At 41.7% G+C, this 23450-nt stretch overlaps 1 protein-coding gene across 5 annotated transcripts in view; it reads right to left on the bottom strand.

Annotated features, from left to right (window-relative positions):
* BTBD8 (BTB domain containing 8) overlaps positions 1–23450 on the bottom strand; it is a 1983533-nt gene that overhangs the window by 1240333 nt on the left and 719750 nt on the right. For 4 of the 5 annotated variants that reach the window (XM_044085661.1, XM_044085663.1, XM_044085662.1 and 1 more), the window contains exon 3: positions 11234–11323. The exons of the other annotated variant lie outside the window; for it this stretch is intronic. In XM_044085661.1, coding sequence (XP_043941596.1) covers positions 11234–11323 — 90 coding nt within the window. The remainder of the gene's footprint in view (positions 1–11233; positions 11324–23450) is intronic. 5 annotated transcript variants of the gene reach the window in all.

Below are 23450 nucleotides of genomic sequence, written 5' to 3'. Positions count from 1 at the left end.
ACCATAAACTAGAAAAGGAATTAAGTTTGCAGCGCTTTGTAAAGGAACTCCTGCTTCTAGAATACAACCCTTTCCAAAAAGCCATAGATGACGCCAAGACCCTGGAAGAGGTGGCCTTGCGCCTGCCTGGAATAGTTTTGTTGTGTTGAGAAAAAAAGGTAACAGCCTGGGACAACCATTTGAAAATAGTCTGTTTTGACACAGGTTGTCCCCCTCTCACTTTCACAAGAAATGAGCAACTGATCTACAAATCTGAAGGACTTTTTTCTGTCAAGATAATACAAGAGTTGTTAGTGGACATCCAAGGTATGGATTATTCTCTCCTCCTCACTTTTAGAATCAGAAAAGAATATAGGGAGGTGGATAGCTTGGTTTAAAGTAAATTCAGATACCACTTTAGGTATAAAAGGAGGATTAGTTCTAAAAAAAACTCTCTATGAAAAATTGTATTTATTTATTTTTATTTACATTTGTTTACTGGGTAATGTCTGACTGGGCAACATAGCCAGTTTTCAGCGGGGACCCGGTGAGAAAAGCTCCACATAAGCAACATAGTTACACAAAGCTATAAAAAATACAACCATACCGTTACATATTAACAAATGGTTATTAAACAGAGAGAGCATTTCAAAAACAATGAATACAGTACAAACAAAAAGATTTTTTTTTATACATAAGAACTAGTAGAGAAGAAAACTGAAAGAATGAAAAGAATGGAGGAACTATCAATAAGAAGTTATGTACTTACCATAACGTTCAGTGTTTGTAGTCCCATCTCGCCTACATTCTTGCTGGATGGGTTCGGAGCCAATCCTCGGCTCCAACTCGGCCGATACTAAAGCTCGAGAGCTTTTACTGGCTCAAGGCTATCCTCTATCCCATGGTGCACCACAGCAACTCCCTAGATCTTGTTTGCAAGAAAGTAACTAAATACATAACAGTAATTATACTATCAATAACTACGTACATACAAACAAAAGGACTTTGTTTTACTATCCAACAACTATAACAAGGTCAAACAGCATAATGGATAGTCCACCAGTTCCTCCAGGATACAGGAAGGAGGGTGGGATGCAAGAATGTAGGCGAGATGGACTACAAACATGGAACGTTATGGTAAGTACATAACTTCTTAACGTTATGTAGTCCTATCTCACCGTAATTCTTGCTGAATGGGACAGCGTCCCCAGCACCTTTATCCCGGGTGGCTCAAGCAAAGAGACTCTTCAGCACAGTGTACCCAAAGGATGACCAGTCCCAGGAGGCCAAATCCAATTTGTAATGAGTGACAAAGGTATGAGGTCTTGCCCAAGTAGCTGCTGCACAAATGGCATCAATTGGGAGTTTTGATTTGAAGGCATATGAAGCTGATACTGCTCTAGTTGAATGGCCTTTTACTTTAGCAGGAAGTTGTTTCCCAGTATTTTTGTAAGCAAATGAGATGCAGTCTGAAAGCCATTTAGACAGAGTCACCTTGGAAATGGGCAAGCCTTTGTTTTTCTCTGAGAAGGCAACAAACAATTGATCTGATTTCCTAAAATCTTTAGTCCTATGCAGGTAAAATCTGAGAATTCTATGGACATCTAATGGATGTAGTCTGTATTCTGATTTATTACTGTAATTTGGGAAGAACACTGGTAATTTGATAGTTGTGTTTAGATTATGTTCTGAGCATAACTTAGGGAGGAAGGAAAGGTTAGTTCTTAGGGAGACTCTATCCTTATGGAATATAATGTAGGAGGTTGAATGGTCAGAGCTTGCGATTCTGAAACCCTCCTAGCAGATGTTACAGCTACTAAGAACAATGTCTTCCAAGACAATTTCAAGTCGGATGAAAAAGATGGTTCGAATGGTGGAGAAATCAATGAGGTCAGAACTAAGTTTAAGTCCCAGGGCTCCGGAGGTTGCCTGATTGGAGGTCTGAGAAGGACTCCTCCTTTCAAAAAGGTTTTACATAAAGAGTGGGATATAATAGGATTTCCCATGTTCCCAAAATGATAATTTGAGATGGCAGCCAACTGAACTCTAATGGTAGCAGCTGCAGCTCCTTCTTGAAAAATAGATGCAAGGAAGGACAAGATAGACTCTATGGGGGCTGAGTAGGGATCTATGCCTTGTTTAGCTGTCCAAATGGAAAACATTTTCCATTTGGTAGAATACAATTTCCTGGTAGATGGTTTGTGGGAAGAAATGAGAATGTGTTTAAGAGTAGGAGAAAGGGATATACACCTGGCTATTCTTGGAACTGGAGCAGCCATGTTGTCAATTTCAGGGTTTGGATGGTAGGATGGAACTGTCCTGATTGGTGAATCAGAAGGTCTGGAGATGGTTCCAGAATCCATGGTTCTTCCAAGAGACAGGGCCACAGGAAGGGGAACCAGACTTGGTGAGGCCAGTAAAGAGCAATGGGGATCAGGGTACTCCAACAGTTTTGCTTTCTGAATCACTTTTGGTATGAGAGGAAAGGGTGGAAAAGTATAAAGAAGTCCCGGAGGCCAATTGTGGACCAGAGTATCCCTGGATGGGGAATGAGGGCAAAGTAGTTGCCGCATTTGGTGTTTATGTACGTGGCAAATATTTCGCAGCAAGGGTGTCCCATTTGTGGAAAATCTCTTCTGCAACCTCTGTTTTAAGGGACCACTCATGAGGCATCAGAATTGCTTGAGTCAGTTTGTCTGCTATCACATTGGACTTCCCCGGAATGTGCATTGCTACCAGAAAGCGTTGAGTGTCCATCACCCATTTCCATACACTTTGTGCCTCTCGACAAAATGGGTAAGACATGGTTCCCCCTTGCTTATGTACCACACTACAGACATGTTGTCTGATTGAATTGCAATTGTCCTGGTGGGAAGAGAACTGTGAAGTGCTTGCAACGAGTAGAGTACTGGTCTCATCTCCAGAACATTTATGTGCAAGTGGTTTGCGTGATCCTGCCAGATACCTTGGACTGTCACTCCCAGATAATCCCCCCCCCCCCAATCTGGGAAGCGTCCGTGGTCAAGACTGCATTTTGTTGAGGGAGAACATTGGGACAACTTAGATAAAGCTGATCTGTATGTAACCACCATGTTAGATCCTTCTTACAGGAGGTTGTAATGAGCATTTGGTGGACAAGGATAGATCCTGCATTGACCACTGGGCAAATAGTGGTCACTGAAGTACTCTCATGTGTAGATGGGCTAAGGGAAATAAAAGAATGGTTGATGCCATACTCCCTAGAACTTGAACTATCCTGGCCTGTACTTTGTCTTTGTTCAGCAAGAATCTGACTTGGTTGTGCAATGATTCTATCCTTTCTGGAGTCAGTTTTGCTGTCATGATGGTTGAGTCTATGTCTGAGCCTAAGAAGACAATGCGCTGCAATGGAAATAAGGCTGATTTTTTAGATTTACTGTAATTCCTAATCTGGTGCACAAGGACAGATTCTTGTCCCTGGCTTGGATTAGTTGGTGCTTGGTGGTATCAGTGAGGAGCCAGTTGTCTACATACCAGAAACACCTGGAATCCCTGACGTCTCAGGTGAGTCGTGACCACCGCCATACATTTGGTGAACACTCTGGGGGCTATAGTGAGGCCAAAGGGCAGTGTTCAAAACTGAAAATGGCTGGCTCCCAGCCGAAAGCGTAGATGTCTTCTGGAGCACCTGTCCATTTTGATATGGTAGTACACATCCTGAAGATCTATGGAGCACATCCAATTGTCTTTTCCAATAAACGGAAAAATTGACTGCAGAGTGATCATACGGAATTTCTTTTACAGACTTGTTTAGCTTGCTGAGATCTAAAATTGATCTCCAGTCCCCAGTCTTTTTTGGAACTAAAAAGAAACGTGAGCAATTTCCGGATCCTATTTGTTCTGTGGGGATTTCTTGGATGACTCTTTTTTGAAGCAACGAGATGACCTCTGATGTTGCATGGTCTATTTGACTGGGTGGTACATCTGGTAAAGACCGATTTGTAGGGGGACTGGAAACAAAGGCAATCAGGTAACCTCTGGAAATTTTATTTTGTACCCATCCATCTTGGGAAATTTGTAGCCAGGCACTTGGGTACAGTGAGAGATGACCCCCGACTACCTCCAGAGATGAACAGTCGGGCGATGAAAGGGACGGTCAGAGAAAGCATCTCTATCACCCTGGTGTTGTGGACCCCCTCTGCCGTGAGCACGGTGCCTTCCATAACCGCCCCCTCTGCCTCTAGGGGAGGGCCGACCTTGTGCTTGTGGGAAACCTTTTTGGGATTTATGGAACCACATTTTCCCTCCTGTTTGACCCTTGGGATAGGGTCTGGAAGGAAGGGAGAAACAGACTCCAACAGCAGATAAGGTTTTCCCTTCCTGCTCGCACAGTCTCTTTTACCTGCAGTCCAAAAAGGGTTGAACCATCAAAGGGGACATTGGCAAAGGAAGACTTGAAGGATTCTGTAAAATTGCATAGACGCACCCAGGAATGTCTCCTAAGAGAGATCCCTGCTGCAGCCATCCTGCTCACTCAGTCAGCTGCATAGGAAATCAGCCTCATGGAGGAGTTAGCAATAGAGGTAAGGGTGAAGAGCAGCGCAAATACCTTGTCAGCAGATCCCGAAGCTACTGAACCCTGAAGGGCAACTCCTTTAGGAGATCCCTTTGAAGCCTAGTAAAATGGGACAGGTAATTCAGTGATTGTAAGGTAAAGCCCGCTGAAGAAAAGGTACGCTTCCAAACCTATCCATCGTCCTAGACTTTAGGAGGATGTCTCTGATAATTCCTTCTTCGTAGCTGCTGCTATCACCATAGCATCCACAGGTACGCCCTTAGTCAGAAATGATTTGTCTTCTGGAGCAGTGATAAATTTGTTTGGCCTCTTCGGGACAGGCTCCACTGTGTCCAGAGCGGTCCAAGCTTTCAGAGATATGACCCCTAACAGTTGGTATTATGGCGATGTCACCCAAGAGGTGGAAGGTCGGGAACCAAAAGCCTCATGGTACACTGATTCATCCTCAGTAGGGTTAGAGGTCTTCCAATCACCCCTCTGTCTAAGGATTTCAAGGATGTCCGCAAATGAGACATCCTCAGAGGGGGATCTTGGGGACCTTTCTGACTCATCCAAATCAGTGACAGACTCGGGTGAGTCAATGTGCTTCCTTTTACAAAGTCTCTTCCGAGGGACCTCTCCAGTGGGGTAGTCTGGGGAGGTCTCGGAAGAGAGGACACCTCCAATGGAGGCTCCTTGGGGCCCTGGTTCCCTACGCTTAGGGGCAGGTGGAGGAGAAGAGGTTGTGCCGGTTGCTGGAGGGAAATCGGGTCCAATGGCAGGGCTTTAGCACTACACAAAGCTTTCTCTATCGCCTCGAAAGCCTTACCATCCTGCTTCGAAGAAGACCCCCACTCCGAGGAAATGGAAGGTCAACTCGGAGTAGGAGGGGCAGGCTCTGAAGCGGACATGGGAGCTGAGCTCACACGAACCAAAGCACCAAGAGGGAGGGTCGGTTCTGAAGAAAAACGGCGTGACTATCCCTCTCAGAGTCGACCGGAGAGCATCGGCTCCCAGACCCCTCGACTCTGAGAGTGAAGCAGTCAAAGGAGGAACAGTAGACTGAAGACGGAATGGTTCCAAAGTCTTTCGGAAGGAGGAGCTAAAATTTTTGCCAGCACCGGTCACAGAGCTGCCTCTTCACCACCTGCTCTAAATCCTCATCAGAAAGTGTCCTGGAAGAATGGGTGGAGATAGATGGAGTTCTCCTCCTTTTCAAAAATGGAGATCTTAAGGTTGGTGAAACTGGTTCCAAAATCGTTGAGTGTCTCGACAGAGAAGATTGACTCTGTACCAATGAAACAGACGGCACCAAGACTGAAGAAGCAGAATTGGAGCCAGAACTCTTCGGCTCCGTCGCTTTTGATTTCTTCGTTGGTTCCGAGGCAGGAACCGATGGAGATTTCCTTTTATGACTTTTAGGAACTGTCTAACCTTGTTCCAGCTGTTCTTGGAAGGAACTAGTCATAAGGCCCCTATCTATAAGTTTTCTTTTCCTTTCATTAAGAACCATGGTGCTGAAGGCATGACAGAAGGTACAGAGTTCTTCCAAATGAGCCTCTCCAAGACAGTACACACAGCTGGTGTGACTGTCAGTCAATGACATTTTTTGAGAACATTTATCACATTATTTAAAGCCAGAAGGGCAGAGTTCTTTGTGTTCTCTGTCTTTATCCTTTGACATATTTCTTTGAGAAGAAAGAACAATGCAATAACAAACAAAAAAAACAATAATACAACTATAAGAAGAAAATATTTTTTTTTTTTTTATAGAGGGAGACAAAACCTAGCACACAGAGGAAAGGCCCTCTAATTTAAATGAGTGACTACGGCCCTCTAACTAAAACGGGCCGTACAATCCTTAAGAAAGGGGACAGGGGTAGCAAACTCTCACAACAATCACTCAGATAAAAAGGAAAAAACTACTAAACAGAAAGGTGAAGAGATATAGTCAAAAATATTTCACTTAGCCAACGAGCCAGTAAGAAGACAACCTCGAAGCTTTCGCGGTAAACGAGATCTGGGGAGCTGCCATGGTGGACCATGGGACAGGGGATAGCCTCGAGCCAGTAAAATCTCTCGAGCTTTAGTATTGGCCGAGTCGGAGCCGAGGATCGGCTCCGAACCCATCTAGCAAGAATTATGGCGAGATATGACTACATAACATCACAAGGTTATGTGAGAGGAAAAGGAGAGACAGGAAAAGGAGAGAGAAACAGGGTTAGTCTGGAGGAGAGCAGAAGCATATCCAGTGAGTAGAGAAGTAATGTTTTAGGGCTTTTCTGATGTTGTGGGTATTGTTGATGGATAGAATATCTTGAGGAAGGGAGTTCCAATATTTGGCTATTTTATGACAATATAAGGAGTCTCCATGCGAGTTATATGATTTGTTAACTTTAAGCAGCACTTTATCAGCTGACCTAAAGGATTTAAAGTTAGTATAGGGTCGATCAAGGTCAGATAGAGCTGAGCAGTAATTGGGTTTTTACAAGATTGAATGGGTGATTAATAGTTGATTTAATGCAAGTAAGTTTGGTAGTTCTAACCAGTCCAGGTGATGGAGGGCAGTAAGCAGAGTGATGTGATTTCTGAGGCTGGTTACATGCAAATTTGGCTATCTTGTAATAACAAGATTCAAGGATATTTAATTCTACTTTACAAAAGTTGGTGAATGAAATAATAAGACTGATTCACTACAAGAGCTTGCAACTCAAATACTTTTCTTGCAGAGGTCAGAGCAATCAGTAAAATAATTTTCCATGTTAACCTCAAGTCAGCCAGATTAGTTGGTTCCAATGAGCCAAAGTGTTAGCTTCTCTAACAAAAAATTAAGATCCCAAGGGGGGACCATCAGCTTTCTTGGAAGCCTCTTATGCAAAACCCCTTTCAAAAACATTTTGAAATGAGAATGCCTTGAAAGAGGAGGACCCATGGGCAGATATGCTGAAATGACTGACAACTTAACCTTGATGGAAAAGTAAAAAAAATGCCAAAAGACAGCAACTCCCACAAATATTGTAAAACCAGAGAAACACTAACACTGAATGGGTACCAGTTATGCTGCTTGCACCAAGCAGAAAACTTTTTCCATTTTTTGATATATGAATTTCCAGTAGCAGTCACGTTTGCCTTCATTAGTACCTGCTGCACATACTCATTAAACAGGTGCCTAAAAGGAGTTAAGACCATATCATCCAGGCAGTCAGCTGAAGCCGACTACGATCAAGCTGTGAAACATTCCTTTTCTTGTCAGTAGATCCATTATGTCAGGAAGTTTATGGTAATTGCTCCTGGCCATTTCCAAAAGAAGGAAGAGTAACTGTTGGCTAGGCCAGAAGTTAGTCACCATGATCTTGGGAGATTCCTTCTGAATTTTCAAGAGTACCCTGGGTTTCAGTGGAAAGGGTGGAAAAGTATACAGGAACATTCCTGTCCAAGGAAAAGAAAAGCACGTCTTCCAGGCCTTCTTGCATGGAGTCCTGGAACAGAATTTTGCCAGCTGATTGTTTAGACAGGCAAATAGGTCTACTTGAGGAACTTCCCACAGATGGATCAAATATTGGAAGACCCTCTGATCTAGTTTCCATTCATGAGGTTCTAACTTTGTCCTGTTCAGCTTGTTTACCACAGAATTCTGCTCTGACAGGATATAGGTTGAACGTAGAGGAGATTGTACTGTGAAGCTATATCCCTAGCTAAAATGGAGAGTCTGTAATGGGGGGGGGGGACAAGGTCCCTCAAATAATATTATTTTTGGAACCTTCTTTTTACCAGCAATTTGCTGAGACTGTTCACTTTGTTTCTTCCCAAAACTGGATGAGGAGTTAGAGAATCACTTGGAAAATTAGGAAAAGGAAAGCTGAAAAATATTGAGAGATCCCCTGAATTAGCTAACGAATCTCACACTTTTTGATAACCTTTGTAGCAGAGGGACCAAAAACTAAATTTCTACCCAGGGGAGAATTTAAAATCTCATTTTCACATCTGGGTGGTTCTGAGAACACAGCCAGGTAAAACCTCCTAAAAACAGTACCACCGGTCATAGCCCTGGTAGAAGTATCAACAGAGCCAGACACACATTTTAAGCAATGAGTTTAGGCCTGTAAAATGGAAAAAATAAACAATTTAAAGCAGATTTTCCTCACAAGAAGAAAATGCAGACAAAACATCTCACATACTTTCACAATAAGTCAAAATAAACTAACATACAAGCCTGAAAATTCAAAATTCTGAAAATCAAAGTTGCAGAAGCGTACATATTTTCCACATACTTCTCAAGTTTCCCATTCTTGTCAGAAAGTGTAAGATTGGCATTAACTAAATGTTTAGCAGCAGTAGGACTAACTAAAACTTTAGCTGCTGGGTTAGGTTTAGAATAAATATATAAAAACTTAAAAGACTGAGGTACTTTATACTATCTGCCTTTTAGATACAGCAGGCAGACTGTCAGGAACGTTTCAGACAGTGACACACCTCCACCAAAGCTGACAGCACTGGAGGAATGGGTAAAAATTTTGGAAATTCCATCTGTAATAGCTGATATTTTCTGAAGGACTGAGAAACCTCAGAGTTCTCCCACTGAAAACACCAGCATATTCTTGAAAAAGTCTCAGAGGAAGAGAAACCCTCACAGGGAGAAATCAGATATTGTGCTCTACTCAAGAGTATGAATCAGAAATCTGAGGAGAAAACCCTGCATCTATCCTTTCAGCTTCCTGTATAGATTCAGAATCTTGAATCACTTCAGGAAAAGAAGCATCCAGCTTTCTTTTACCAGAAGCCACCTTATAAGAAGATCAATAACATGAACTAAACCCTTAGTGAAGTCCACTACACAACTCCTGTTTAGGGAAATTTGAGTAGTAGTAGAAACTTTAGTTTTCTGCTTCTTTCTGACAGGAAAATGGGATCAGCAGTGTTAATGGCAACAGCAGCAGCTTCCTCAGGGATGGGCGCATCATTCTGAGTAAACATGAAAGCCATCCTTGTTCCCTCTTCCAGGATCAATGGGAGATGCTTACCCTTATCCACAGAGGAAACCCCAACAGCCATAAAAGATGTGGCTAACAACAGTCCATAGTCGCTGTAGGTGCTAAGGCAGAAGGATATGCAGTAAAAAAAAATAAAAGTGGTCTGAGGAACCAGCTTTGGCCAAAGCACAGTCACCCACCTATGAGGCAAACTGCTAGCCTGCTGTGGTGTCAAAGGCTGTTTAACTTTTTCTTTTTGTGGCTGGAAGAAGGACCGACCACGGGACCAGTAGTTTGTTCCTTGGTCAAGCCAAAAATAGTGCCACTGGCCCAGGAAAAATGAGCGGCAAAAGCTGGTAAAATTTTAACCTTGTTAAAAGTCACTTTTTTTTTCATAAAAACGTAAAGCACTTTAATGTACTTAGCCAGGCTCAAAAATAAAATCAATTTCTCCACAGAAAAAAAAGAGTTTTGAACTACTTTAAACAAGTTTTAAACAGACAGGGAAAAAAAACTACGTTCCCATTTAAAAGTACAGTTAGGTCTCATTACAGTCCATTTGCACACAAACTCCTAGATTAAAAATAATTTTCTAAGCAGGAAAGTACATTTAAACAATAGACATATGTGGAAGGTTCTTCCCTAAAGGGAACTTATCTGTCCAGCAAAGGAACAACGCAAGCTGACCATCAAACCTTGAAAGCCTACAGGGGAGCACTCTTGTCAACGACAGGAAAGCTCTTAACGGCTTGGTGCTCAAACCAGTGATTTTAGGTAACCTGCCTAATGGACTGAGCACATAGAAGGTACCCTGAAGCTTTGGAAGATGACTGGCTGTTGCATCCTTTCAGAATAGAACACGTACAGCCAAGGCTACTGCAGCAGTGATCAAAAAGATGATGATCAGCAAGTAAAAAAAATTCATCAACTTTTCCCATTCGAGGGTACCTTTCTGTCACTGGATGTAGCCTGTTCACTGAAAGCCTGTCCAGTAGACATAGATGTCCAATGGTCTTTACTAGCTGTGGGCACTTGGTGCTTACATTCTGGCATTATAAGCATGTCCCAAAAAATTATGCTTGCCAACAGTATAAAACAGCAAAAAATACTTGGATTTTGGAAAATTAGTTTCAGGCCTGTCCAGAGAGGTTTCAATTCCCCTACTGCATACATTAAACGAGGAACCACAGAAGTCTTCTTTACCATATACAGCACTGTGAGATCTGGGAGGTGAGCACTATTAAAATTGGAGAGGAACAAGCTTTTAAGTATGTCTGCTTACAGGTGTATATTGATAGGCATAAATTTTTAAATATGTATGCTTAAAGGTACATATTGCTAGGCATATTTAAACAGTCCTGCAATCAGGTAATTAATATACACTGTATTCAAAAGATTTTTTTCTGCTGACCAGAAATGAAGCTTGAGGATTGGGTCATTAGCAATCTAGCCACAGGGACACAAAACACCCATTAATATCTCAAGACTACCCCATAATTATAAAAATGCAATGCTTAAACATGCACTTGTGTTTTAACTCCATTAAGTAAACAAAAAAAATAACTTCTAAATACTTATGAAAAACATTCCCATAATATTAATAACAATAATAATAATGAGTGCACACATACCACCGCTGCCTCAGCATAATGCTAAATAAATACATATTCCAATCCACATCCATGCTATACTTCTGCAGCAGCAAGGAACAACGTCCTATTCCTTACGGACATATAAAATGTACACCTACCCCTGAAGATGAATATTTTCTTGAGAACTTTCCGCCCAGCTTCCACTTAACATAGCTGCAAAATATCTTGATCTACCACACAGAATAGCCCTAACAAAAAAAATATATATAATGCGTTAAAACTTACATTACTGAATCAATACTTCACAATGTGTCACATTTATTACTATAAAACCTATCTTAATTGTACTGATCAACCAACAAAGCAGCTTCTGCCTCTACTTTTAGCATAGCTGACCATTTTGATTCATCAGTATCATTAAACATTTAAAACTAGGGATAACTTTGTGATTAAAACATTTTATGAAATATCAAGGAGGTTAATCTAGTTTTACAAACAGTAAATACAGTCTTGCAGAAAATCCATCACTGCAAAGTGAAAGGGCATAAAGAATCACAGTGCTTATAAGCCAATTCATAATATGAAGAATGAGTGGAAATATTTATAATAAAACAGTGTAAGAAACTTCTCTGTGTGGAAGATTTTCAGTCCATACATCTTTAGTTAATCACTGTATATTAATCAGATCAGACAACAGTAGTGGAAGTACATCTTAAATCAAAAAATAAATAAATATATAATTGTACAGAATTACTAAGTATTCGAAAGTAATCCAAGCAAGGCAGACAATAAAAGATTTTCAGCTGGAAACAGACTAAGTACAGAGACAAGCGAGCCAAGTAATTATTTATTATGTATTAAGTATTTTATTGTATATTATTAAGTATTGATGTTGATTCCTTGTACACAGTGCTCCCTCACAATTACTGTATAACAGCAGCTATGAAGTCTTTTAAGAAACACAATCAAGGTACACAGGCACAACTGCAAAAGTTAAGCAAGCTCAATCTTGTACTGGACTTCAATTTCATTACTTTCAATGGCAAACACTACAAACAAAAAACTGGTATAGCAATGGGGGCTGCCATGGCTCCCAGCATAGCTAACATAACCCTGGGCAAGTGGGAGAAAGACTTTGTGTTAAACAACACAGACTAAATGCAGCATATCACATACTATTTACGTTTTATTGATGACATCTTTATTGTGTGGGAAGGTGACACCTTTCAGATTGCAAATTTTATCACTTACCTCAATCAAACAACCCCCTTCCTGAAGTTCACCTATTCCCATAGCTATACGTCAACCACCTTCTTAGATATGCAGATTTCCAAGGACACCAACAATAACAGAATCACCACTGATCTATTCAGAAAACCAATGGGGGTTAACTTATTAGTCCACAGTAAAAGACTACATCCTACAAAAACCAAATATAATGTAGTGAAGTCCCAGGGCTATAGATTAGCTAGAATGACCACAGAGATGGAACCATTTTTGAGAAACTTGAACAACTGAGAGAATGATTTTCTAGTGAGAGGCTATGAAAGTCAGATGTTAAAAAACATCCTGGAACCCATTATAGAACTGAAAAGGACTGAAGCACTTTCACTCAACCTCCCTAGTAGGAGAATGTTAAGGAATTCCACAGAGAATAACAAATGCAAAAATAGATGCATCCTGACATACACTTTGGATTATCACAGTATCCAGGAGCGGCCTTAGGTCAACTGGTGTCCTAGGCAAAAGGGCTCCATGGTGCCCCCGGCGCCACCAGGTGCCCCCATTCTGGTCTACCTACACCAAATAAATACTGAAAAGTGCCCCTGCTAGAGCAGCATCCTAGATGGCTGCTTAGTTGGCCTATGCCTAAAGCCGGCTATGACAGTATCAACAATGTTATTGAAGAAAACTGGGACATTGTCACAGGAAACCCTTTTCTGATTAACATCTTAGGTGAAGCCCCGTCTTTTGTTTATAGGAAGGCTAGGAACATTAAAAGTTTTGTTGAATTTAAACTTAGACCATATGAGAGAAACACTAAAAGATGTGAAACTAATTGTACATTTTGTATACTTATACAGCAAGGTGATAGTTTTTATTGCCCTTATTTAAAGAAAATCATTTAGACCAGTGCAGGGGGTGACTAACACTACAAAAGTAATTTACAGGGCACAGTGCAATGAATGTGATGCATTCTATGTGGGCAAGACTGTAAAACTCAAGCACAGAATTTCATGTAATCTGTAAGAAATCCACTCTGGATGTAAAAATAATGCACTAGCCAAACACCTTTCTCTTCATAAAAGACACACAGGTTTTAAGTTCCAGATCCTGGATCACATAGACATGGGTGATCTTGTAGGAGACATCCCGAATATTCTGGAGAAACATGAACTCATGTGGCAATTAAAACTGAACTCTTTTAGGAAGCCTGGACTAAACTACTACTGTTCAATTAAAAATGTACTGGAACTTAGAAAATTGCCACATTGTTTACATGACTAAATTTATTTTATTTTATTTTACCAGTTGGTTTTAAATACCATTGTAAATCAGTTGTAATTTAAGTGTATATTTTGTTTCCATCATCATACATTTGTTCTTATTATTTTTTCTTTTTCTGGTTCTCATTTTTCCACTTTATTCAAAATGATGTGTAATAACAATACTAACTAATTATACAATAACATCTTTATACATAGTTTTTAGGGTTCTTGTACACAGACCTGAAGAAGTCTAGAAGGACGAAAGCGATCTTTGTTAACAATAGGTTATGAAAATAGAAAGATTTTTTACAACTGATTTTTTACATGCAAAGTGTATATGTATATATTTATATATTTTTTTGATTGCCAAATGGACTAAGGTTGACATACTTCCAGCCATGTAGTATACTGTCTTGGATAAAATCACAGACTTAATAATCTGGTTAAATAAGAGGTACCACATCATTACAAATTTTATTAAAGTACATAAGGGTTATACTACTATGACAGCTACTAAGCAGGGCAGGGCCAGCTCGAATGTCACATTGATGGGGGAAGGGATGTGAATTTAACATGTGTACTAATAACACTGTTTTACAGTACAAAAAAAACACTCCCTTGCCTGATAAAAAGTATACATACATTTAGAAAGCTTGTGAAGAAACTATTACTCTATTTTTGTTTTACTTGTATCGCTTGTCTGTGTACTTAATAAAGAATTTTTGACTGGAAACAGACTGCCTGCCTTGCTTGGATTACTTTTGAATACTTAGTAATTCTGTACAACTATATATTTTTTATTTATTTATTTATTTTACTTAAGACGAGTTTAAGGTTGTTACTTCTACTACAACTGTCTGATCTGATTAACTAGAGATATGCATGTGCCTTTTTGGCTTTTCCTGGTTAGGGGTTGTCACAGCGGAACTCCGGTCCGCTAATGAATGGCAATTGATTTTTACATGCCAAGTTGCCAGCCCTGACGCACAACCTTCAAAGAAGGTACGCCCATTCACGCATGCCTCCACGCAGAAGACGCTGTAGCTGAGAATCAAACCGGACAGCGTCTTACTGTGAGGCGACAATGCTACCGCAGCACCACCATGGACTGATAATCTTCTACACACAGAAGTTTCTTACACCGTTTTGTTTTTGTACCCACTATACTTGTTTAGTGAGTTGTTTTGAGACTTCGGGGATACCACGGAGATTACTTTTTTTTTTTTTGGAAGCATTTATAATACAAACACTGAAAATAAGTGACTTTTTTCAAAAACAATATGTTCACTTGGGGAAACGTACACGTGTACGTTGCACAGTTTGATCTTGTGACAAATGGCAAATGCCATTACTCAAAAGGAAATTTAATTTCTTGCCTAGAACACAAGGGTTAAATACCTTCCCTTTGTCCAGATCTGTGTAGGTGATGAAAATACCACTGGAATACCCACACACGACTTGTGGCGATTGTCACGACCCACCACTGGAACAGTAAACAAGGAGCCTCAATCCTCACCACTGGGGGTGTACACTAAGGGGATGACAAGCTACAAACACAGTATTTCCAGATGCAGCTCTCTGCATCAAGTGTAATTTGCCTTAAGAGCATACAGAGACCACAGTCAGTCCAGGGCTGGTTTCACCCTCTTTCTCTAGATACCCAGTAAGACTCCCCACTGGCACAGCTCTAGAGTTGATATCTTAGCTGTGTCCAAGCCAAGACCTCCAGCAACTTCTCTGTACAACCAGTGCTTCGTGTCCCTGTCAGAGTAGCTGATATACACACACACACACACACACACACACACACACACACACACACACACACACACACACACACACCTGGGAAAGGCTGGCACAAGTTTACTAGCTATTTATTTATTTGACATTTGTTAACCGGGTTGGTCCAGCTGGGCAGGAGCCTGTTTTCAGTGGAGACCCGAGGAGAAAAGCTCCAATTACAAAAACAATTAGGATAACATAGGTAACAAAACATAGAAAGTACCATAACTCCAAAACATATTAATACAAATATGACTCAAACATATTCAAATTACAGCAAGAAGTTTTTCTCAAAGAAATGAGTATATGAACCCCTAATTTTTTTTTTATGTACAAAACAAGTTATATACAAGTGATCAAACAAGAGATATACAAGTGAATCAAATTTCTTGCATAGGCTTTGTAGGAAGGTATAGGTGCTTTCAGGAGTTTAGAGGGAAGGAGCACCAATTGTATAAAAGGGCATATCAGGTAGGTTCTAAGCAGAGACATGATTTAGTGTTGAGAAGATAATGTTTGAGTTCCTTTTTAAATTGTGCAGGGTGTATGATGGAGCGGATGTTCAGAGGAAGTTTGTTCCAAGTGTGGGCTATAGAGCAGTTATATTGCAGTTTGCCTGTGTTCTTCTATGGGTGACCTACATTCAGAAGTTGTTGGTTAGAGGTGTGGAGGGTTCTAGAAGGGGTATAGGTAGATACAAGAGTAGTGAGAGCTGGACAGGATGAAGGCCTGTATAGAATGGAGTGAATAACTTGAAATTAAGAAAGTAGTAGTAGTTGAGGGAATTCGAACCATTGTAATGAGTTCAGGGCAAGGCAGTGATGGGAGTTGTAGGGGGAGTTAGTAATGAATCTTGCAATTTTATGGTAAGTTTGTTGCAGTTTGTTCATAGTAGTAGCTTGTATATTGGTTAGTATTGGGGCTGCGTAGAGATGTGTGGGCAGGAGGAAGGACTGTACTAGGGAGAGTCTAGCATTTGGAGTAAGAAATATTTTGTTACAATAGAGCAAGCCAAGTTTCTGGTGTGCTTTTTTTTATTCCTTCCAGTAAGTGTAAGTTAAATTTGAGCTTATCATCTATAATGACACCTAACAGTTTAGTGTGTGGTTCAGGTTTTATGATTGTGTTGTTAGAGGATGTCATGTTAAATGTAGATTTGTGATTGGAAAAAGAGCAGGAGCTTGGTCTTCTTAGGGTTAAGGATAAGCAGACTGCCAGATAGCCATTTCTCTGTGGATAGAAAGGAGTTTTGAGTAAGGGTGAGAAGGTCTGTGATACTAGTGGAGATTAAGATGAGTGTAGAGTCGTCTGCATATTGTATAAGAGAAGACAGTCTGCAAGAGGTGAATAGCTCATTTGTAAAGATATTAAATAAGAGGGGACCCAAGATAAAGCCTTGAGGAACACCTGTTGGAACAGATATAAAGTGAGAGCAGGAGGAGAGCCATTTGACAGATTGCTGCCTACCTGAGAGATAGCTGGAGAACCAAGCAAAGGGGGAAGATAACAGGTTGAGGTTAGATAATTTAGAAAGTAGTATAGGGTGAGAGACTGCGTCAAAGGCTTTAGAAAGGTCAAGGAAGAGGCAGGATATTAGCTGATTGTTATCAAGGGCATTGGCTATGGTACGAGTGAAAGAGAGGAGGGCGGTGGATGTGCTGTGATGGGGACGGAAACCATGCTGAGTGGGAGTGAGAAGGTTGTGTTGGAGGAGATGGTTGAGAAGTTGTGAATGTATGCATTTTTCGAGCAACTTGGAGATGGGAGAAAGAATAGCAATGGGATGCTAGTTAGATGGATCAGTGGAGTTGCCACCTTCATGCAGTGGGATAATATAGAAGGATTTCCAGATAGTAGGAACTGTAGCCTCTTGTATAGCTCTGTTAATAAGAATGGATATAGGATAGGCTATAGATTCAGCAGCAAGTTTGAGAAATGTAGGAGGTAGGTTATCGGTAGAGGGAGAACATGGCTTAAGCTTAAGAAGAAGGGATTTGATGTATGAAGTTGACAGGTTTAAATGAGAAGAGATTCTGGCTATGAGGGTTGTTGGTAGTAGTGATAGTTTCAGCATTAGTAACTGAGGGTGTATGGTTTTGGATAGTGTCAATGAAGTGTTTGTTGAGTAGGGTAGCAATTTCAGGAGGAGATTTGTTGGGGTAGGGTGAGGGGCTAGAAGGCTTGCCAGGGTAAAGTATTTTGTTTAGAGTAGTCCAGAAGTTGCGCGGGTTGGACCTGTTGTCCAGTTGAGGAGAGTCGTAGTAAGAGGTCTTGTCTTTGGTGACCAATTTCTTAACTAGGTTACATAATTGTCTGTATTTAAGTAGATGGGGAGTATGCCAGGTTTTAAGCCATAACTTCCAGGTGCTATCCCTGGTATGCATTAGTGCTCTAGTATCTTTAGAGAGCCATGGAGCATGGTTTGATTTAATTCTGATTTTCCTGGAGGGAGCAAGGGAATTAAGGGTATCTAGGAAAATGTTGAATTTAATGACAGCATCATCAAGACGGATGTGTTTAAGGATGGACCAATCAATACTGCATAGCATGGAATTAAACTGGGTTTTATTGAAGTTAGAGAGCTTACAACAATCTCTAAATAGGTGTGGTGTGTGTGTCTGGGAGGTGTGTCTAAGGAAAGAGGTGGGGAGGTGATCACTTAAGGAGTCAGGTAGGGTAAATGGGCTATGGTAGAGGTGAGGAGAGTTGGTGAGTATCCAGTCAATGGTGGAACTGGAAGATAAGTCTTTACTGAAATGGGGGATGTAATTAGTTGATGGAAACCATGTAAGTTGATGCTGGATTGTGGTGAGTCAGTAGTAAGTTAGGACCAGTCTATACTGACATCACCAAGAATGAGAGGTTCACAGTCTTAAGTTGTGACTAAACTAGGATAGTATATTTTCGAGGGTGGGTATATTATTCCCAGGAGGGATGTAGACAGAAGTGACAGCAAATTTCTTGTGTGGGTTGAGATGGCAGTTTAGGATGAAAAGTTCAGCAGGATAGAAATTGGGGATGGGGATAGTGATAGGAGACAGGTTTAGGCTGTCTGAGTAGAGTATGGCTACACCGCCACCTTTTTAGGAGATCAGCACAATAGATGTTGAAACCTGGTGGCAGTATTTCACAGTTAGTGATGTGGGACTTGAGCCAAGTTTTGGACAAGGCAAGGATGTTAGGGTTTGTATGGGCTATCCAGGAATGTAGTTCTGAGATCTTGTTTGTTAGACTTTAAATATTTATAGAATAGATGGACAGATGTTTAAGTGCAGGTGTTTGTTGTAAGTCAGTATGGGTATAGTTAGGGGTGAGAGCAGAAGATGTGGGATTGGAGGAATGATGAAGTGACTGAGGGCCTGGGTTAGGGTGGACGTCACCAGAAACTAGAAGTTTATTTGTGAGTGAGTATAAGCTAAGTGAAGGAAGATGAGCTTAGGCTTGGGTTTGAGGGTATTTGTATGATTGGAAAGAAGGTTAAATTTGTGAAGAGTAGAGGAGGAGATACTAAAGAGTGATGGAGAGATAGCTGAGTAGGAAGTAATGAAGAGGTTAGTTTGGGAGGTAGAAGTGGGTGAACCTTTAAGTGGGTTGGGGAGGTATGAGTGGAATGAGTGAAATGAGGTTAAGGCTGATAGGTAAAAGAGTAGTGGAATGGCAAAAGAAAGGAAGAGTTGCATTGTTGGGGGATGAGTGAGAGTTAGTATGGGGACTAAAACTGAAGTGGAGGAAGGAAGTGAGGTGAGCTGGGGAGGAGTTCTGGCAGGAGGTGTGTTGTGAGAGGCTGGGCTGGCAGGAAGGGGAGGGATGGAAGTGAGGTGAATGGGGGAGAAGTACTGGTAGGAAGTGTGTTGTGAGAGGCTGAGCAGACAGGAAGGGGACAGAATGGAGCGTATAAGTGTAATTGATGTAGGGGTGGGTGGGAATGGGGGTAGGGTAGCGGAGCAAAGAGAGCCCGAGCATAGCGAAGGCGAACAGAGCTGGGTATGCACCCCTAGAAAACTAAGCTACTAGAAACAAATCAGGAAAGCCAGGGAAGTTGGACAAAGTAAGAGAAGGCAGAGGTGCAGGAAGAAAGAGACAGGATAGGTCAGTAGTGATGTACAGCAGAAGTTTAGAGTACCAAACCAGGTGTCAGGCACCCAAAGTAGAGGAGTGCAGATGAGGGGAGGGGGGACCAAAGATATGTGCAGAGGAAAGGCACTGCTACCAGAGAGCTGGTTGACTGATTCAGGGAGAGAGAGAGTGGGATATAGAGAAAAGAGGCAGACACCAAGGAGCGGTCCAGAGAAGGTGCTAGCTTACAGCCAGGACAGGAGTAGCAGTACAGGTATTAAATACAATATATATTTCACTTGGCTATATATACATAAAGTATCTCCAGGTATTCTCTAGGGGAAATACCCACATAGGGGAAAATGATTGTAGGGTGTTCACACTGGGTCACCACAGGGTTAGGATACTGCAGAGACTGTTTGCTATCGTAGGGGAAATTGACTGTAGGGTGTTCACGCTGGGTCACCAAGGGGTTAGTATACTGCAGAGACGGTTTGCTATCATAAAGTATCTCCAGGTATTCTCTAGGGGAAATACCCACGTAGGGGTAATTAATTGTAGGGTGTCCACGCTGGGTCACCACAGGGTTAGGATACTGCAGAGACTGTTTGCTATCATAAAGTATCTCCAGGTATTCTCTAGGGGAAATACCCACGTAGGGGAAATTAACTGTAGGGTGTTCACGCTGGGTCACCACCAGCTATGCCCCCTTTTGCCAAGACTCAGCCAAATCCTTATCAGCTACTTTAAGGCCCCTAAAGGATGTCCAATCGTACTGTGTAATATTAATATTACTACAAATGGTAGTTTAGTGGCCCACAGTGTTACCAAATAAATATGCAAGTACTCACAAAACTTAAATATCACTACACAAATCAGCCACAATGAAAGGTTTAAATATATTTAATAATACATATAAGAAGACAATACTAAATATATATTCACAGTGACAGAGTTCAAAACCACAGGAAATATTTAAAACAACATTGCAGGAGTCTCAGATAAAAAAAATTATCTAAACTAAGCTTCACTATATTCTGACTATATCTAAGAGAATTGCTATACTCTAGTTAACTTACTTAAGAGCAAAGCAGATGTGGTGACTAGTTCTTACTGTTGTTGTCAGGTCCAAGACAGAATGCCCTGTCTCACTAAAAGACTACTCAAAGTATTATCTCAGACATACTGCTGGGACAGCTTGCAGAATGACATCATCCCTGTCATATGCCTATATCCCAGATGAAACCCCGACTGCTGGGAGCTGGCAGTATTTTAGCATTTACCTGAGAAAATACACAAACCTCAGACCTTTGACAAATGCTGGAAGTCATAAAACAATTGCCTTCCTTCACATTTCAAAACTAGTAATTATTTCAGCTTAAAAACAATACAGAAAATGTCCGTCTCACCACAGACACTGTCTCCTCGCTGCACTGAAACTGAAAGATACCATCTTTTTATGGCCTAGCCATAAAGTAATTTCAGCTACTTCTATGGAGTTAATCTCCTGTATTCCAGTTTCCACTGTTAAAATATACATTTAAACAGATACAATAGTACATGTACATTTCTATTCTACTCCAGTAGGGCACACTTTGGTTACATTTCAAACAGCACTTTACAAAAACCTTTTCAACCCACACTTCTGTACCAGCAGTTTGATATACGCATTGCATACAGTTCTAATACATCTGTAACACAAGCGCATTATATAAATCATGTTGATATTCACAAATGACATAATTATTTACCAAATTCCAGATAGCTGTGATGGCAGGATCTCCTTTCATGACACCAACCCCCTCAAAGACTCAAGCTAGTTTTTCAAGTGGTCCTTGAGAAACATTGCTTATGAGGAATGAGCCTATCTGGGAATACATTACCCCATTCCCTGTCTTGAGATTCCAGCTGTCTTTGCATTGCTGACCCCATTACAGTGTTGCACTGCCATATCATATGCCTGCAACCCTATGCTCCACAACAGTAATTTGGGATTTTGATGGCTTGCTTCCTGTAGCCATAGATCCCCCTCAGACCCCTCCTGCCTTCTACTGCAAATACCTAGCACCAGGGCCTCCCCATCATGGTAAGGTTTCATCATGTTAACATGGTACAAATTCTGCCCCTGCCTAGTAGTTCTACCAGGGAGTTAACATCATTGACCTTCCTTACCACGTTGAAGGGTTCCTCCCAAGCTGCCTGCAGCTTGCTATGTCTGACAGGAATGAGAACCATAACCCGATACCCTACAGCATGCTCTCTAGCTCAATTATTTCTGTCATGCCAGACCTTTTCCTGCTGGTCGGCTTCTGCCAGGTACTCCTGGGCCAAGCCCACAAATTCCCTGATCCTTGTCCTGAGGTTTGGGACATATGCCACAACAGACTCCTTGTGGGATTCATACTCACTCTCCCACACATCACGAATCAAATCTAGAAGTCCCCTCACCCTATGCCTATACAGCAACTCAAAGGGAGAAAAACCTGTGGATTCCTGGGGCACCTCCCAGTAAGCAAACAGATGGGGGCAAATATTTGTCCCACTCCCTGTTGAACAGGGGCACCTCTCTGTAAGCAAACAGATGGGGGCAAATATTTGTCCCACACCCTCTTGAACTGGTCTGCAAATGCCCGTAGCATAGTCTATAGTGTAGAGTTTAACCTCAACACAAGACCATTAGTCTGGGGGTGATAGGGTGTGGCCTTTAGGTGCTTCACCCCACAGTGCTTTCACAGACAAGCCACCAGGTCTGAAATAAAATTGGCACCTGTCAGTCGGCATCTCTTTTGGGAAACTTACCCTGCTAAAAATCTCTAACAAAGCATTTGCCACCTTTTCTGCCTCACTGGAGGACAGAACCACCACTTCAGGGTACCTGGTAGAATAATCTACTACCACTAGGATATAATTCTTCCCAGTGGAACTTGGAGTACTAAAAGGCCCCACAATATCATAGCTACCCTCTGAAATGGCTCCTCAATCACAGGCAAAGGCACCAAAGGAGTTTTGACCTTGTCTCCTGCCTTACCTACCTTTTGGCACTGCTCTCGGGTCTTGCACTGTTACATCCCTGGGAATCCCAGACCAATAAAAGTTTTACATAATACATTTCTTTGCATGCTTTATGCCCATATGACCTGCAAAGGGAATGTGATGGGCTACAGCTAAAAAGTGCCAGATGGTAGGCTCTGGGCACTACCAACTGCTGTATTCTCTCAACCTCTAGCCCTCCCTCAGGGATGCACTCTATACAGCAACCTTTTGTCCCAGAAAACAGATTCCCCCTTTCCTTGAGAATCAGGTGCCTCATTAGCTACCTGCCTCAAGCTCTGTAATGTAGGGTCTGAGAGCTGAGCCTGTCTCAGATCTCTCTCTGAAACCCTTCCCAGCTCCCCTTCCACAGGAAGTCTGGTATCCTCTGACAGTGGTGCCTCACTGTCAGCCCGGGGACTACTACTCAACTCTGCCCTTGCAGACACTCTGTCCAAGGGAACATCAGTACCCACCAGCAGCTGTGGCTCACCTTCAGTCTCACTGCTACACGGTAGCTCCCTCCATTAAGTAGCCACCTCACCAGTCCTGGTTTCAAGTGTGCAGTCTATTTGGGTCCCCCCCAAGCTATCAGACCCACATGCTCGTCTCCAAGCCTGACTGCATGCAACTGCATGCACACAAGGTACTGCATTATCAAAACCATTCCCTATCAGGAGATCTGCAGGGATATCCTCAAACACACCTATTTGCTTGCTTCCTTTTCCACCCTCCCAATTAAGGTGAACCCTAGTCAAAGGTATTTGGAATGGGGTCCATCCTAAAGCTCTGACTGGAGTAGACTCCCCAAACAAGTAATGCTCCTCTACAACCACTGCAGGCTTCCAAGGTTAGGTCAGAGGCTGTCTCTCTCTCTTAGCAGTGGCCTGTTCCCCATCTACTAAGATAGAATAAAAGCTCTTGTGGTAGTTTGGTACCCTTGTTGTCTGCAGACAACTTACTCTGGCATTCCATCATTCCCACTTACTGGCTCCCCCACCTTTTATTCCCAACTTGC

The sequence above is a fragment of the Protopterus annectens genome, chromosome 10.part0 (assembly GCF_019279795.1).
Source record: "Protopterus annectens isolate FY-2018-M chromosome 10.part0, PAN1.0, whole genome shotgun sequence".
Taxonomy (NCBI): Eukaryota; Metazoa; Chordata; order Ceratodontiformes; family Protopteridae; genus Protopterus; species Protopterus annectens.
Note: the sequence above shows the minus strand (reverse complement) of the source record. Positions and strands in the feature narration are given on the sequence as shown.